The following is an 18,455-nucleotide window of genomic DNA, read 5'->3' on the forward strand; positions in this document are numbered from 1 at the left end:
AATCAATTACATAGATATATATTTGACCCCTCTAATCTTCACTTGGCTTTACAGCAATCTTATTGGAGGAAGTGATTTAACAAACTCACAGTTAAGTGTCCTTCATGATGATCTGGGAAATGAATGAATAAGTACTCTGTGGCTACCAGTTGCATTATGGAGTCACCTAGGAATTCCATTCTCTGATTGTGGCCCCTGGAAGAAGAAACATCAGTGTAAAGAAATCAATAACCATTTATGGATTTCCAAAAGAACACCCAGAATTTTAAAAAAGGCATGACTTAAAAAGACAATGTGTTCATTTGTTTTAAAGCACAAAACCAAATAAAATTCCCTAAGGCCCCTCGATTGAGAAGAGATCTGAGTTAATATAGGTTGAGTTTTAAAGAAGAATAAAGTGAATATTATCTAAGGATTAAACGATTGCCAAAATAAAGACTGGTAAACACTGCCTGGTCAGAAGCTGAAGAGCATAAATTGAAAAATCAAGCATAATACAAACAACAATCTTGAAAGAAAGCCAACAGGTCCAAGAATTTTCTTTGCTAAATTTATTGAAATATATACTCTGGCCGGGTGCAGTGGCTCATGCCTCTAATCCCAGTGCTTTGAGAGGCCGAGGCAGGTGGATCACTTGAGCCCAGGAGTTTGAGACCAGCCTGGCAATATGAAGAAACCCCATCTCTACAAAAAAAAAAAAAAAGTATATATATATAAAATATATATACATAAATTAGCTATATATAAAAAAATTAGCCATATATACGTGTGTGTGTATATATATAAAAAATGTGTGTATATATATGTGTGTGTATATATATATAAAATGTGTGTGTATATACATATATAATGTGTGTGTGTATATATATATATATAAAAATTAGCCAGGCATGGTAGCACATGCTTATAGTCCCCAGCTACTCAGGAGGCTGAGGCAGGAAGAGTGCTTAAGCCCAGGAGGTCAAGGGCTGCAGTGAGCCATAATCGTGCCACTGCATTCCAGCCTTGGCAACAGAGTGAGATCTGTCAGAAGAAAAAAAAAAGAAAGAAAGAAAAAGAAATAACATACTCCATTATTCAAAGCTGGAATCCAAGTTTAAAAACAAAAAAATCTGTGATAAGAATCTTTCATCTTTACAGTTTAAAGAGAGTTGGGAATATTTGGTTTGGAAGAGGAGAGTAAAAAAATGAACAAAAAACAACCCCAAAGAAGTAAAATTTTGCTTATTTTCTTAATTGTTTCACTAGCTCACCTTCAAATCATTCATCTAGAGCAGGGGTCAGAGAGCCAAATCCAGCCCATGGACTGTTTCTAAGAATAAAGTTTTACTGGAACACAGCCATGTTCACTCATTTCCATTTCATCGGTGGCTGCTTTGATGCTACTATGGCAGAGTCGAATCACTGCACACAGGCCACATGGCCCACAAAACCTAAAATATTTAGTATCTGTCCTGCTGGGAAAAAGTTTATACTTCCTTCACACTTCTCCTAAAACTTCACAGAGAAACCAAGATGCATGACAATGGAACCAACAACACTGGATTGGAGCATAACCCCAGGTCCACACTGAGGTCTGTCTGCTCACCCACCTCGCAATGTGACTTTCCTGGAAATATATTTGAAATCCCAATTCCTTCGAAGGGCATGCTCCAAAGGTCTGGGACTGCCTCGTCTAAATGGTCACATTGAGACTACATGAGAACTTTTAACTCACAGGGTCAGATGGTTAAATCCCACAGTTCTCAATGTGAATGCCCTTGCCAGAAGTCGAACATGAGTAAAAATTACTCCAATTGCTTCTTCAAACTCAGTAAGTTTTTGTAGAACCGGAGAAGTTTCAATAAGTTGTCGATCAGTATTTGGCTCTTGTAGCTACAGGAAAATAGAAATAAATAAAAATCATTTTTTCATTTTTGGTTATAAGTGTAATGATCAATTCTAGGATGGTGTTTTGTAAAATTCCTTCTCCCATGAGCAGAAATTTCTGAAATGCCAATAAAGCATGGAAGCTCGTTTCTCATCTCTTTGAATGGCAAACAAATCTAATATTTAAAGAAGGTTCAAATAATATTTTCCAATCTTCTACCAAATTTCAAGGCCAAGTACTGTACACAGATAGTTCAAAATCCCAAGTATTATACTAACTCTCCAAGGAGATGCAAGCTGAAGAACAGCTGGTAGAAAATATATATATCTAGTAAAACAATGGCTCTCAAACTCCAGCATGCATGTTAAACGCAGTCAGCTTGGCCCTGCCCCCAAGATTACTGATTTCCTATGTCTGGAATCAAGACTGGGAATCTACCTTCCTGACATGTTCCCAGGTGATGCAGATGCTGCTGGTCTGGGTCTGCCCTTTAAAAACTACTGCATTAAAGTAATTTACTACTGTGTTTTCTAGGGACCAACCTATTTTGGCAATGAGCATCATTAAAACAGAGTTCAATGTACATTGGAGATTATTATACCACTAGACAGGTGGTGCTCCAACAATGAGCCTTTAACAACTAGCAGAGAGCAAATATGAAAAGCGTGATTAAAATGAACATTTGCAACAACTTTGGGCACTCATGTATTAATAAAATATTTTTAAAGTACGCTAATGAATTAATTTCATTTCTTACTGTAAAGCCTCTTATGAGAGTTCAACCACTTCTTACATTTATTTTATATACATATATAAAAATAAGTATATGAGGATACATATGCATGTTTACATATATGCATATATCCCAAAGTAAAACAGAAATAAAGGCAAAGAATAGTAAGAATTCTTAAACCATCTGGGGAAATAGGTGTCACCACCATATGTAGAGCTTTTAAATTCCAAAATCTTGAGTGAAAAGCTATCACACTATACTAATTTTTAAATTTACAGTAGGTTTTATACACTGATTTGAAGCTTTCAATTTCTAAGATCCAGATTAGATTATATGTTAACAATGTTAATTTGTATTTGTTCTACTATTTTAGTATGCTCAGACTCGCTTCTGTACTATTAACACTTTCCCTTCAATAGCAAGTGTGTAGATATACTGGAGTCAACATTTTACGCTTTGAATATCACCTTTTGGTGGTGGTGGGGCATCCATAACTACACAGTAGCTCTTCCTTCCTCGTTGAGGGAAGATGACTCCCAATGCTCCCCCTACCCCATTCCAGACCACATAAACACAATGCACGGGTTCATTCTACTATTGTTCCAAAGTTTTCCAGGTCTGACACCTCAGCTTCAAGGCACAATGCCACTGAAGAGAATCAAAAGGCAAAAGTGGGAAAGGAAAAAAAGGCAAAGGAAAGTACCATGAATAGCTGGCGTTATAAAGCTCACTGCAGACAGGGAGGTCATACTTACTTGGAGTGGGTGGAGAGGATAATTGAGCCAGACTTCGCGCAGGTCCTGGAAAATGGAGTGATGCCTTTAATGCTCAAGGGAGCCATTTAACGCACTCTCGAGTACTAAATAAAATGTCATTATTTGAAATACTGAACTATTTCAGGACGCTGACTCCACTTATGGCAAATTCAATAGCGCTGGCAAACTAATTTTTTTTTAAGTGTATTCACCACTCAAACCGCCTGTAGTGACTCTAATTAGCCTATTAAGCTGGGGGGGAAAAGAGCCACCTCTAGTCCCAGAAGTCAGACACCTTTTAAAACTAAGTTACACATTTGGTTAACCTAATACACTGCACTAAGCTGCTCTTTTAATCATATTTTTTTTCTTACCATTATCCAGAAATGTGCATCAGCTGTGCCTTTTGTAATTAAAACGCATTTCAAATGTCCTTTATTTCAGGCACTAATTCATTATCATAGGAGCTATTTTAAGATGGAGTGGAAAAGGCCCCATGTCGTCTTCATAAGATCTTACGTTTATGAGATCATGCTTTTACAGTGGGTCACTACAAATGCTCACTTGAACTACTGGAATGAGTGAATTTTATGGAAACCCCTAGTACATTACTTTATCCACTGAGTTAAATCTAGAGGTTATAATGAGAACTTCCTCAGGATTAAAGTGTTTTTCCTTTAGTTTCAGACTCTAGGGAGCCTCTGACTGAATTTACTTCCCGACCTTGATGTTAGATTTCTGAAATAAATAACAAAAAATAATTCTTTAAGAGGAAAAAATATTTAAGTTTTTTTTTTAGAGGAGAAGAAGTATAGGAAAATTTAGTACCACTTGTAACACACAGGGTGATAAAGTAAAATACCTAATATTTCTTGCACAACTGATATCTTAATAAAACACACTCAGGGTTTTTAAAATAATATTTTTTAAAAGCATTTAAACATCAAACTTTCTTTGGGGCACTTTAAAGGACTTCTCTTAACCAATTCAGAAATCTTTCCTTTGAAATCTCTGTAGTGCAAATTATATTGATTGTTCTTACCTTCTTACAACTTTCTCTCAATGCTTTTTTCCTCCTCCTTTCACCCTAAGTGGATATTTATCAAACTTCAGCCCCTTGCCTGACCTATTCATTACCATTTCCACTGGAGAATTCCACTATTTCCAATGCTTTACTACTTCAGTTTGGATTACTCATTCATTTCTGCTGCAGCACTGACCTCTTACCTAAGCTCCCAGTCCATAACTCTAAATATCACATGGGCACCTATTACCCCATATGGAACATGATCAAATGATAACTTTTCACCTTTCTCCTTAAACTAGAGCATCTGTTACAGAAGACGGCAGGCTTAGGAGTCAGGCTACCTGGGTCCAATCCTGATTCCATCTTGGCAAGTCACTTAACCTAAGCTTCCATGTCCTCAAGCTTAAGACAAAGATAACCATAGGACCTACTCAAGCTGTTCTATGACGAACACCCTGAGCAATGCACTCAAAGTATTAAACCCAGAGCTGGCCCATAGAAAATACTACTATTAATAATGATGACAACAACAATAATGATAAACAGCTATTTCTTCCAACCAACCCCAGTCTCCAAGGCTCAAAATTCCCAGCGATCTTGATTCACCTTTCTTCTATCGCCTTCATGTCTTATACCCAAACAAGACTGATTTCTCCTTTCATGTCTGCTGCCACCCATCTTGGTGTAATAGCATAACACCTCATGACCAGACTAATGCACCTGTCCATTTCCTTTCATCTACCCCGTAGACACCGAGATAGGGTTCTGCTGCACCTTGGTGTCGGGAAATATACTGAAAAGATCTAGACTGGAACCCCAGTGCTACCATTTATTAGCTCAAGGACCTTAGGCAAGGTCTCTACCTTTAGCTGGCTCTTCTGGAAAATAGTCTGATCAGGTCATTTGTTCATGCAACATGTTTTTACTGAATACCTAGCTCTGTCCTAAAGAGGCCTAGTGAGAAAGAATGAAGGTAAATAAGTGCAATTTAATACATTCTGGTAAGTCTCATAATAATGAGATACATACATATAAGTGTTAGGAAAACTGCCTGGAGGTGTCAGATAAAGCTTCAAAGAGGAGATGATTCCTCAGATGTGTCCTGAGAATATGAAGATTTTGGCAAATCAGTAGAGAGTGAGAATCAAAAACGGGGCACCAGAAACACACAAATAATAAGTCTTAAAGTACATAGGCACGAAAAGGTGATTCCTAGTGAATGGCACAAAGAGGGATTAAAAAAACAGCTGAGAGTCAGATTATGAAAACTATTAAATGCTATGTTATGTAGTATATAGCGCTTGGGAGGCTGTAACCAAAGATTTTAAGCAAGAAAGGCCATAACCAAATCTGCATATTGAAAAGAAGAAATGTGGTATGAATGATGGACTGGAGCGGTGGGGGGTGACAGTCGGTTAGAGTTCAAGTGAGAAATGAGGAGGACAAAAATGAAAGCAGTAGGGTAGCAATTCAAGAAATATTAGGGTCAGAATTGACAGAATCTTGCAACTGATCAGATAAAAGGAGAAGAAAGCTTAGGGACAAAAATAAATCCTAAGGTTTCTGGTTTAGAAGATAAAAATAAGGAAGGAGGAACATGTTTGGGGGTTAAAAGTGATGGGTTCAATATTACACATGTTTAAATGAGGTATCTGTGAAACCCCTGTGAGAAGGTGCCCAGAGCCAACTTGAAAAGACACTTTTTCCAATTTCTGGAGCTCCAGAGAAAAGGCCTGAGTCAGAGGTACTGGGACAGATGTGTAAAGAGAAAAGGTGTGGAAAGCGGGGGCATAGGAAAAATCACATTAACACCCCTCTGTCTTTCTAAGTGGGCCATTAACATAATCAAAATGAAACAATGGATCTGAACGTACTGGGTCAAACATGAAGGGTTACACAAAGACCAAAATACAAAACCAGCAAAACTGGGGCTGAAAGAGTAAAACTCAGTTGAGGGTGAAAAAGAAAAAAACAGCGCTGCTGTTTACAGGGCTAAGAAGACAGACATAGATAAAGCCAGCAGCAAAGTCAACAGGAAGCAATGTTTCCCTCAAGGTCTTGCAGCTGCTGTAAAATGCCATTATGATCCTCTGACTAAGGATCACTGCAGACACTCAATCGCCAAGGTTTGTCCCTGGCTGTCTTTAGCTAATTAGGCTTTCATGATGCCTTATTCAAAAAAGAAGTACATTGGTTCACTAATATCTCTCACATGCTACAACTAACAGGTGGAAAACAATATGGAGATGTGAAATGAGTCAGTGTCCAAGTTTGTGTACTTCAAAATGCTCAAGAGGAAAACTCATACATTGTGAGCCTTATACAGTTTCACAAAAGACACACTAAAACAAATTCTGAATCTCAACCACCCCGCTTGTAAGATAATGTTCAGACTCTGCTTTTAATCCAGTCATTTATTCACTTCACTCTTCTAACAAATCTGTATTAAACGCTGCACATGCCAGCATTGCACTAGGTACTGGAAACACAAGATAAGCTCACTAAGTAGACAACTGACAGAGAGGCAGTTTAAAGAGAAAAGAATCTAAACAGACTGATGCAATTAAAGAAGACACGTAGAAAACTGCAGCAAAACAGAACAACAGAACACAGTGGATTGGGGGATGCAGGTAAGATGGGAGAAGGGGACAGGGAGGAGGTGGGGGTGGGGGAAGGAGTCTAAAGGGTGCTGGGGGACACACAGACAAGACTGCAGGAAGGAAAGAGAGCAAAGAGGTTGCTGAAATGACCCACAAAAGGTGAAGGCCAGAACAAAGAAAATTTAAGATTTGAGAAAAGGTCTTAAAACACACACCATCTGGTACAGATGCAAATCAAGATGCACATGTGTTTATATGTGCAGGACAAAAATGGAGGACACAGAACATCTGTAGATAATCTTCCCATAAGGAGGAAATTCACACATAAAAATCATCACATATCTCTAGAAAAACAAATACAAAAATCAAATTCTCAGATATGAACATTGTCCAGGTCATATTTTCCAAAACTATTGATCCTTTTTTAAAAAAACTACCCAAAGTAATACAGTAATAACGTCTGACAGCCATTTTAAGCTGAAGGTTTCACAGAGGCTTAAAACTGGCTTCCCGTGTTCTCTATTGCTCCATGAGGGCTATTTCATTCAATTATAATGACATTTCAATTTGGAATACAGAGTTGCTTCTCCCTTTAAATGTTAAATTGACTTGTTTTGGTGCAGAAAGCATCCAGTGTGCTCTATTACATGCAAGATTAAAAAGGTATCTCTGGCAATATTAATAGCTTAATATTTAAGTAACAACAGAAACTATTTTAGAATCTATCATTTTTTCTTAAACTACAATTTGCTTTTTTAAAAAGTACTTTCATACTCTTTATCCGTAGCCCTATCAGAAACTCCCCATGAACTGACTTTTAAAAATAAATAAACATTTATCTAGTCTACATAATTTACATAAAAACAAATCATACACAGAAAAGCCAAAAGGCTATCACTTCAACTAAGCCTGCATGGGGTAGATACCCAATGATTCTAAAATATAAAATCATAATTTGCTTCAAGACACTTCAAAATGAAGCGAAGTCCTATTACATTTGTATTCACATTTAATTTATAAGTGACCATGAGGAAAGACAGGTTCGGGCCAAAGAAAAACTCCTTGTGTAAAGTCCATGGAACTTTCCATTTGCAAGAGTTGAATAAGCCATTTTGGTGTACTTGAAATGTCCCATCTATGGTAGATCTGACTATTTTGTTTCTCCTATATTCTCTTCAAATTACAAAGACCAGCTGAAATAAAACCTTCTGTAATAATATATAACAAAAAAAAAATCAAATGATTCCATAGAAATACCGGGTCATTAAAGAGCAGGCGTCCAAATAACTGCTTGGCTTCCTCCAGGCTTCCCTCCAAGTAAACAGCTCCTAGATGAAAAACAGAGAATGCCAAAAGAGAGTCTCCAACAACAAAGAAAATGACATATCTCTATAAAAAGCAAAAACGCAAGCCAAAAACTACTCACAGAAAACAAATCAACATGTTCAGAAGCAATTGTCTTAAAGGTGACATTTCCCCTCTTTTTGCTATGCTTTGTGTTACAAATTAGACTGAAATAATACGAAATTCGATTTACTAAAATCTAAATCTAATATTGTAAGTAAAAGAGGCCAAATATCAACTATCATGAAGGGTAAAGGCATAAACCTTACTAAGGGAACAATGCACAAATACTTGACTTTAGTAAAGCAAATGTTCTTTTATTTTATGCACTTATAGTTTACGTTTCAGATCAAATGTATATAGATACCTAAGGAAAAAAAAAAACCTGATAGACAAAACCTGAGTCTAGATCAATGAAGGCATCTGCAAATAAAATATCAGGGGAAGCTTTACCTTTAATTTGGAATAATTAGGCATTAGGCACAGACACTCGTGAATCATAACCAGGAAGTACTGTGGTAACTTTGTAACTGGGTACAAATTACAACAGAGTAGTCATATTTTCTTGAAATCAAATGTTTACACTTGTCTTCAGAAAGGCTACTTTTCCATGTAAAATGTTAAAGCACTTAGTTACCAGGGCTTTTGACAACTAAAGACATTCATTATTTATTGATAGTTGTAACAATGATAGTCAGAGTAACAGTGGTAGCAGCTGTTGTGGTTTGGGAAACACTTATGTCCTGGGTAGCATGCAAAGCATTTCCACGTTCTTATCTTCACTTTCATGGGGTACCTCAGTAGGAGGATGTTAGAAAAGACTTAGAGGATTTAGGCTCATATTAGTTGATTTGAGGGGACAGCTTAAGGAAGTAGAGCTTTGCTCTGGATTGGATGCTGCCAGAATCAGGTATTAAGATCATTACGACAACTCTGCAAGGTAAGTGATACTATCTCCATCTCACAGTCTCACAGATGGGGAAACTGAGGATCAAAGAGATTAGGTAGCTTGCCAAAGACACAGATCTGATAAATGATGGAACAGGAAATTGACTCATGTCTGGCTGGTTCTGGAGGCAATGGTAACACCAACTGTCAAAAATATTATGTGTACAGAGCAAAGTAATTCCATGCGACAAATTCTTTGAAAATAGACATATTTGTGAAAAACAGACATAGCTGTGAAAAGACTGTGGATAATTATTAAACATTCTCTTCCCACTATCATCAGCATGAAACTACAATGGGAAGCTTTTATATTCATTTTCAAAGGAAGAGGGCAAAAATGATAAGAACAAAGCCCTTTGAAAGCTAAAATGTACTTAATCATTTACTTTAAAAAAAAAAAACAAATTGTCAATCTACTGTAACATTTCATTGTAAAGCATACAAACTTGCAATCGCCAGCTAATTAACTCTTCATAACTTTCCTGTACCAATGGCCAATTGTATTCTGGTTACAGTCAAAAAGAAGCCAAGGAAGTAAAGTGCCTGAGTGAGGAGTGAAATGTCAACATCGGTCTTGCTTCAAGTGAATCAATAACAGTTATACAGACTCAAACCCTGGGTGGGGTTTAAAAAATGTGGTATTCTCAAGATGTTTAAAACAGAAATCTTACAAATAGTTTAATCAAAAGCAACACTGGAGCCTCTCAGCAACCTAATCTGTTTGTTTATGTATGTGATCCTGAATCAAATCTGGAAAGTAATCCATCTCCATATTAATCCACCTCATTTCAATTCATTAAATACTAAGCATCTACATGACATCAGACACCAATTCAGGCGGTAAGAATGAAAAAAAAGGCACGTTCACTGTTCTGAAGGAACTGAAATAACTATAATACAAGGTGGTAGGTGTTGTCCCAGGAACCTCATGTGCTTTGGGACAAGTAATTCTGTCCCAAGTTTCCACACTAAATTTTATGTGCTCTCCAGACTGTTTAGACATGCAAGAAAGTAGACTTCTTGAAGAAGAGAGAAATTACCTATTAATGCTTCAAAACAATTGGCCATCGCATGTCGAAGGTCCGATTCTCTACAAAGGTCAGGCCCGTGAGCATACAGCATAAATCGATCCAGTTCAAGTTTCTACAAAATTCACAATGACAAAACGTAAGACAGAGTTTGCCAAAATCTTAACTATAGTAACTCAGCATCTCTTGCAGAGATTAGCGTGGAGACGAGATGGGGGCAGCGTAATTGTTACAAATCCATGAATCTATTAAGAGAGAGTTTAGTTTAACATTCATTAGAAGTCCTATACATACAGCTCAGTTTTCACTAACTCAATTCTTTCCCAAACAGGCTTCTACAGACTCCAATAGTTCAAGTAGGTTCAGAATTGATAAGATCTGAACTTTCCAATTCCAAATTCAGACCAAGCACTAGCCCAGGCTGGAATAAGATTCTGCTACAAGCCCCTCGGTTCATCCAATATGCCTAGGGAGAGAATTACAAACCTAACAGAAACTTCTGAAAGTCAATTTTACGTCTTTGACTCAAGTCATGTAGTACTGACAATGTCAGCACCATACAAAACAGATTTTTTTTTTTTTTTTGAGACGGAACCTGGCTCTGTCGCCCAGGCTGGAGTGCAGTGGTATGATCTTGGCTCACTGCAACCTCCACCTCTCGGGTTCAAGTGATTCTCCTGCCTCACCCTACCGAGTAGATGGGACTACAGGCACCCGCCACCATGCCCAGCTAATTTTTCTATTTTTAGTAGAGACGGGGTTTCACCAGGTTGGCCAGGCTGGTCTCAAACTCCTGAGCTCAAGCAATTCACCCACCTCGTCCTCCCAAAGTGCTGAGATTACAGGCGTGAGCCACCACGCCTGGCCCAAAATAGATTTTTATGTGGAAGAGTAAGTGACGACCCTCAGAAGACTTCAAAAGGCCTTATACTTCTAAATCTTTATTTTTATTTTTTGTGAGGATTTGGGGACCCCTCTGCACTTGTGTTCCCCTCATAAGGTTTCCATACTCATCTCTCTGTGGGTTCAGTGAGACCCGAGCAATGAATTGGATTGATCTTAAGGGCTCTGAAAATAGCACTCATAGTAAATTGTGTTTCCTTTTCTGATTTGGCCTCAGAAGAGTTTAGAGCCAAATTTGTAGCCCGGCTGTAGGTGTAGGGGTGATGAATACGTCAGTGTATACTAACTTTACCTCTGGATTCATTTCACTATCTTACTCACAGTTTTCCTTTACTTTGATCTCTGTGGCTGCTTATTTCTTATCCCATGGCATTACAACATACAAATCAATTCCAGCCTTTTAGAACTAGACACAATGTGAAAGAATATTTTTTATACAACTCCTGAGATTGAATAAATGGAAATCATAATTCTTTCCATAAAAAAGAAAGATACAAACATTGCATAAATATGCAATAAATCCATTTCCATTACCACGTAATTCAATTCAATAAATACTAAGCAATAACATGCCACATAACATGGAACAAATCACAAGTCAATGAACAGCCTAGGACAATATGAGTTCCACCAGCCCTCAGACAAAAGACATAGATGCTGTGTGTCTCAGTATGTATCTTAAATATCCATATTTATTCATATTGGAAAAAGACAAAGACAATAAAAACAAGACATATATGCTGTAGTATTTTATACTGTTTGAAATTTGTGATTATAAAATATACTCAAATGAGTTTTGACTACCGCAAATGCAATAGCAGAAAATACCTCTTTTTAAAAATTGATCCCAAAGTGCAAGAGTTTATACTAGAATACGTAAATTTCATCTGTTTCACAACTTCACTGGGAAAATTTAATTGTTTGCTATCTCTGGAGCCCTGCTTGCGAGCAGACTGCAAGCCATATTTTATCTTATAAACATCTACTGTATTCTGGAGTGCTGTGATGTGAATTTCCTGACTTCTTCTAGTCTCTATATTCTTATTTTTCCATGTAGGCATTAGTACAACTTTTTTTTTTTCTTTGAGAAGGAGTCTTGCTCTGTTGCCCAGGCTGGAGTGCAGTGGCGCAATCTAGGCTCACCGCAAGCTCTGCCTCCAGGGTTCGCGCCATTCTCCTGCCTCAGCCTCCCGAGTAGCTGGGACTATAGGCGCCCACCACCACGCCCGGCTAATTTTTTTGTATTTTTTAGTAGAGACGGGGTTTCACCATGTTAGCCAGGATGGTCTCGATCTCCTGACCTCGTGATCCTCCTGCCTCGGCCTACCTCCTGTAATCATGCTGGGATTACAGGCATGAGCCACTGCACCTGACATTAGTACAACTTTTAAAAAGGATAGAGTGGTGTGTTACTGTTTATGTGTTAAAATGTTCATTAGTCTGGAAGGTGACCTAGAGCTTTCGTTAGATTCTCAAAGGGGTCAACAATTCTCCATCAATTCCCTTCCTTCCCAAATGGTTAAGGACTACTGGTCTAGATAGAAGAAAGGTGGGACTGCCACAGCCTTCTGCTGCAGCCAATGGGTGTTGAGTACTATGGTAATGGCAAGCCTTGGGCTTGGTGGAAGAAGACCACATAGAAATCCCTGAAGGGAGAAACTAGTCACCTCTGTCATTAGTCATGGCTTTGTACAGCACCCGATGGGTTATATAATAGCTTCTGTTTTCATGCTACGGCAATTCCCCACACTTTGTAAATATCCTCCCTACAAGTGTTTGAAAAATAATTATGCCATTCCATTACATCCTAAACTAAAAACAATAAGGAACGGAGTGACTACCTACTTATTAATATGTATTTCCAGTGGCATTTATGTGAATGATCAGGAAGCATTGTGACAATTAAATCAACCAAACACTTAAGCAGTTTTACACAGAGTTGTGAAATTTCATTCATTGTGAGCCTGCTAAAACCAAGTTAGCTTACCTGGTTGCTTACAGGTTTTCATTAAGACATCAATATTTACTTTCTCAAATGCCACTAAAACCAGTTCAAAGCCTACCACTGTAGCTACAATGATGATGTTATCACATAAGATAAAACAATGTGTTACTGATAACACATAAGCTAAAATTAACCACATTTTGAATATAATTAATGCCTTGGCAAGATCAAATTAAGAAACCAGTCATAAAGCTAGGATGGGCTTTATCTAACTCTTTCTATCAAAATCAAACTTTTATATCAAAATGAAGAAAAGATACAAATTACTTTAGGCAAAACCCACAAAAGTTTTTCCAGTGGATCCCCAGTGCTTGCGGATTTAAGAGCCACCATTCTACCTACTATTAAATAAACCCAAAGGTCTAAAAAATGTAAGGATTTATCACAAGAACATGAGTAGCATCAATAAAAACAGCCCCTACAAAAGTATTAACATCTTTGTGTAATTACTATAAACAAGTATTATGCCTAGCACTTTATAAATGACATCATTAAAACTCATAATCTCATTTAATTCTCACAACCAGACTGTGTGCCAAGGGCTAATGTCATTTCCATTTTACAGACAAGAAAGCAGAGGCTTGGAGAAGAGAACAACAATTTGTCAATTTGTCCATGGCCATCTGTTTATAAGAGGAGGAGTGTGGACTGGAACCCTGATGAGTCAGTGCAAGTATCCATGTTCTTATCAGCCATGATGTATTATAATAAGACATCATATGGAGATGGAAACATCAAATCAGATCACGTTTATCTGAATAATGAAAAGGTTCTGTTAGTCACTGAGCTAAGTCAATGAGGCTAGGGGAACAGCCTAAACCCTAAATCTTAATAGGATTTGTGATTTGGGGGATTCTCAAAGGTGTAGAAAGTACCCCTAGTGGATAAAAAATGGTCTGTAATATTCTGTTCAAAGCTATCATTGGGCTTGTTAACATAAATTAAAAATAAATGTACTACAGAAATACTATACAAAGGGAAAATACAGTATATTTCATTTCTTTTGCTTTGTTCTCATGTTCCTTTTCCCCAAATGTTTAACTCTGTTCATGCACATCTGTCAAATTTTTCTTCATCTGTTCTCAAGTTACCTCACTGTGGAGTTCATTAGCTGCTGGTGAAACTCACAAAGGTAAAAGAACTAATAAGACTGGATCCTTAAAACCCAGCAAAAAATACTTCCTGGTCTATAAAATATTAACACCCCTAATATATCCTAAAGAGTTACTTATTCAAACGCAAAATTATGCATGGACCGCAGAAGAACATGTCAGACGTAACTACAAATGCTGCAGATGTTTTCTATACCTTTGCTAGCATGGCAAGGTGCTGATTCTGAACAATGGCAGTCCGATATGTTGCTAATCCTCCTTCTTCCAGACTAGGAAACAAATAGTACAAATGGACACTACAAAAAAAAAAGGAGTACATGAATAAATATGCATCACAACATTCTGTCTGTGGCTCTGAGTCACAGAAACAGGGCTGGCACACAGTATCTGTGCAATGGATATTAGCTGAATCAAACTAAAGGATCTGATTAAAGTCTCTGAAAGTTAAATGGTAAGAACAGTACATCTGAATGTGCTAAAACCTAGACAGCACCATTCACTCGTATTTTCACATTTATTTCTGTTAAAAGATTTCTCTGAAATCTGATAACAGCAAAGACCAGAATAATCAGTTACACACTCTAAGAGCAAACACATTCAATACTAAAAATTGGGAGTGAAACAAATGCTTTTCCTTGGGCTGAGTTATGTGTGGCCCCTGGAGAGAGGAGTCTCTTCTCCTGATTATGTCCATCTTGTGAAAAGAAATAGCCTAAAGAGAATAAAAACAGCTCAAGAGAGTTCCAAGAGAAGCATGTATTGTCTCCCTTTAAAAGAGAAATTGTGTCAGTATAGAAAAGCAAAACACACTTTCCTGCCCCTATTCCTTTTTTTCTTTTCGAGACGGAGTCTCACTCTGTCACCCAGGCTAAAGTGTTGTGGCACAATCTCAGCTCAATGCAACCTCCACCTCCCAGGTTCAAGTGATTTTCCTGCCTCAGCCTCCCAGGTAGCTGGGACTACAGGCATGCACCACCACACCTGGCTAATTTTTGTATTTTTAGTAGAGATGGGGTTTCGCCATGTTGGCCAGGCTGGTCTTGAACTCCTGACCTCAGGTGATCCACCCGCCTTGGCCTCCCAAAGTGCTGAGATTACATGCGTGAGCCACCGCGCCTGGCATCCTACCCCTACTTTCAAATTAAGGATCCTAAAACACTTCTGGAGAGAAACACACACACAAACACACACACACACACACACACACACGAAAATCTGGTCATTAAAATTACTTGTAAGCTTTACTTCCCTTGAGATCAGAAAGAGTAAGAAAGGGATCAAAGACAAATCCTAGAAGATGAAATGACATTTAAAAATATCATCCCTTTCTTTACAAATTGAATATAAGCTCTGAAGCATCTAGACCAAGACAAGCTGATCTCTTGTGGCCGTAAGCAACTTTAACATATACTTGACAGGACAGAGACACCAGCCTTTCATCTTATAATCTCATTCATTACAGCATCAGTGAGTGCGAGCTGTCAGGGCAAGTGCCACAGACATGTGGCTTCTGAGCTCTACAAAGGAGATAAAATGCATGGTGTATCAATGCCTTATTTGGCTAATTACAAAGAAAGCAATGTAATAAGTACGTTACCAACAGAATGTAATTATTGAGGAATTGTAAAAAACAAAAAAGCCTAATTACCTGGTCAGAAATTCAACAACAGCATCACCCAGGAATTCCAACCGTTCATTGTGGTTAATCCTACAATGGCAATTAAAAAGATTACTTAATACAGCATACTAACACTCCCCCCCACCCCCCAACCCCCGCAACAAAAGAGCACATGAAGGTTAGCTCCTTTAGTAATCAAACCACCTTCCCTATTCCTCATAATTAAGAGCACAGACCACCATCTTAGCCCAGAGGCATCTGGCACCTGCCTAATGGGAAGGAGAGGTACATTACATCACATCACGTGGGTCAGGCTTTCTACCAGGGGGCTTCCTTCCCCTGGGAACCAGACTTAAAGCATCCAGAGCCTTCAAGGTGATATCTCACTAACAATCCTGAGTATTTCCATACTACTATCAGGTAGAAGACAGAAAGAAGGATGCCTTCAGTGGATTTTCTGACCACTGGAAAATCTGTTTTGATACAGTGTCCTAAAGACAGTTCCCCATCACTCCAACTCTAAACGCAACCCAGCATCTGAAGTCCTTCAAAATAGGTGTAATCTACGTTTTCAGTCTCATTACCCACTCCTATCCTATCCTATCCACTCATCGGGCACTGCTCCAAAACTGCCTGGCACTCTCTGAAAGAGGCATCACCTAAGACACTCAGTGTGCCTCTTCAGGCCAAGTTCCCCGCCACCCCAGAGCCTTCCACTCTCTCTCATACAATGAGCCACACTGAAAATCTACTCATCCCTCAAAGCCCAGCAAAAATGTTATCTTCTTTATGAAGCCCTGCCCGATGCCTCTCATCAAAATTAATACTTCTCCCTCAGTGCACAGATCACACTTTATTTAGACTTTAATTATATGATGAAGTCATATCCCACAGGCTGTTATTTTCTCATCTTCGCATACAAGGCTGAAACGACCAAGAAGGTGGCCCGCGGAAAACCTCCTCCTGTGTCTCAGTGAAGCCAATGGAGCACCTCCTCTCAATACCAACATGCTTCTCACACTGCCCCTTTGATTGAGCACAGACATGACATGAAGTGATTTAGGTTTTCAACAGGCCACACTGGCTGCTGTGAGACACTGAGTGCAGGACAGAGAAGCACTGAGGAGAGGCTGCAGCAGATGCAAGGAGACTTTCCCGCATGGGAGGCTTAGGCTGGGGAGGTCACAGTGCAGAGGAGGGAAACAGTCATATTTGGGATGCATTTTGGAGACAGAACTGAAAAGAATTGTTGATAGCTGGAGTTGGGATTTGGAAGCTAAGTGAAAGAAAAGAATGAAGGTCAATGGCTAGGCTTTAGCTTAAGTAGTTTGTGAGGAGTGGTGCCATTTACTGTGGAGGGGAGGACCAAAAGGAAAGCAGGTTTGGGGGAAAAGCAAGAGGTGCATTTTGGACATGTTAACTTCGAAGTGCCCATCAAATATCCATATGGAGAGATCCGGTAGAGTGCTAGATATTAACCTACTGCTCATGGGCTAGGACACAGTTGCTAATGAATCTTTAGGGTTGGTCAATGTTAGACAGAATTTCAGGTGATGAACCATATGACACCACTTGAGAGGATGCAGCCAGAGGGAAAAAAAGGTCCCAGGAACGAACCCAGGGAGTGCCGAAGTTGAGAAGTCAAGCAGGAGGGAAGCCAGAAAAGGAGACCTGGCCAGGAAGGTAGGAGGAAAAGGAAGCCAGTATGCTCTCCTCAAGGACAGCATGGTATCCTCCAGCCATAGGGAAGGATGTGTTTCAAGAGAGAAGTGGTAAGCTATGCCCACTGTTGCTTAGATTCAAGTCAGATGAGAACAGACCACTGATTCAGTCCTGTGAAGTCACTGAGGCCCTTGATAGGCTATCTGTGAAGTGATGGAGACAAACCTGCTTGAGAGTACAGTAGGCTGGAGAAATAATAAGTTGTATGGAATTGTACAACAGCCCTCCCATACCCATGGTTTCACTTTCCACAGTTTCAGTTACCCCTGGCCAACCACAATCTAAAAATATTAAGAGGAAAATCTCAGAAATAAACAAGTCATAAGTTTTAAATTGCATGCTGTTCTTCACCACATGGTAAAATCTTGTGCTGTCCCACCCTATTCCACCTGGGATAATCCCTTTTTCTAGTATCTCTATGCTGTCACTTAGTAGCCATGTGGGCTACCAGATCGATTGTCATAGTATCTCAGTGCCTATGTTCAAGTCATCCTTATTTTACTTAATAATGGTCCCAAAGCACAAGAGTCATGATGCTGGCATACTGTTATTTATTTACTTTTTACTTTTATTTTAGGTTCAGGGGTACCTGTGCAGGTTTGTTACATAGGTAAGCTGCATATCATGGGGTTTGGTGTACAGAAGGCATGTTGTTATAACTGTTCTGTTTTATTATTGTAGCTGTTAATCTCTTACTGTGCGTAATTTATAATTTAAACTTCATTATAGGTATGTATGTGTACGAAAAAACATAGTACGTAAAGGGTTATGTACTATCTTTGGTTTTATG

At 38.7% G+C, this 18,455-nt stretch overlaps 1 protein-coding gene across 8 annotated transcripts in view; it reads right to left on the minus strand.

The window, feature by feature from the left end:
* DROSHA (drosha ribonuclease III) overlaps window positions 1-18,455 on the minus strand; it is a 131,220-nt gene that overhangs the window by 19,749 nt on the left and 93,016 nt on the right. For 5 of the 8 annotated variants that reach the window (XM_058430118.1, XM_058430120.1, XM_058430116.1 and 2 more), the window contains 8 exons: window positions 15,974-16,033; window positions 14,522-14,621; window positions 10,318-10,420; window positions 8,243-8,313; window positions 3,359-3,403; window positions 1,718-1,875; window positions 568-684; window positions 90-195 (listed from right to left, as the gene is read on the minus strand). In XM_058430118.1, the coding sequence (XP_058286101.1) occupies window positions 90-195; window positions 568-684; window positions 1,718-1,875; window positions 3,359-3,403; window positions 8,243-8,313; window positions 10,318-10,420; window positions 14,522-14,621; window positions 15,974-16,033 (760 nt within the window). Of the gene's footprint in view, window positions 1-89; window positions 196-567; window positions 685-1,717; window positions 1,876-2,977; window positions 3,252-3,358; window positions 3,404-8,242; window positions 8,314-10,317; window positions 10,421-14,521; window positions 14,622-15,973; window positions 16,034-18,455 lie in introns of those variants that run through there. The other 3 variants (XM_032135357.2, XM_032135360.2, XM_032135362.2) reach the window with 2 other exon arrangements.

The sequence above is a fragment of the Hylobates moloch genome, unplaced genomic scaffold, assembly GCF_009828535.3.
Source record: "Hylobates moloch isolate HMO894 unplaced genomic scaffold, HMol_V3 SCAFFOLD_17, whole genome shotgun sequence".
Classification (NCBI taxonomy): domain Eukaryota; kingdom Metazoa; phylum Chordata; class Mammalia; order Primates; family Hylobatidae; genus Hylobates; species Hylobates moloch.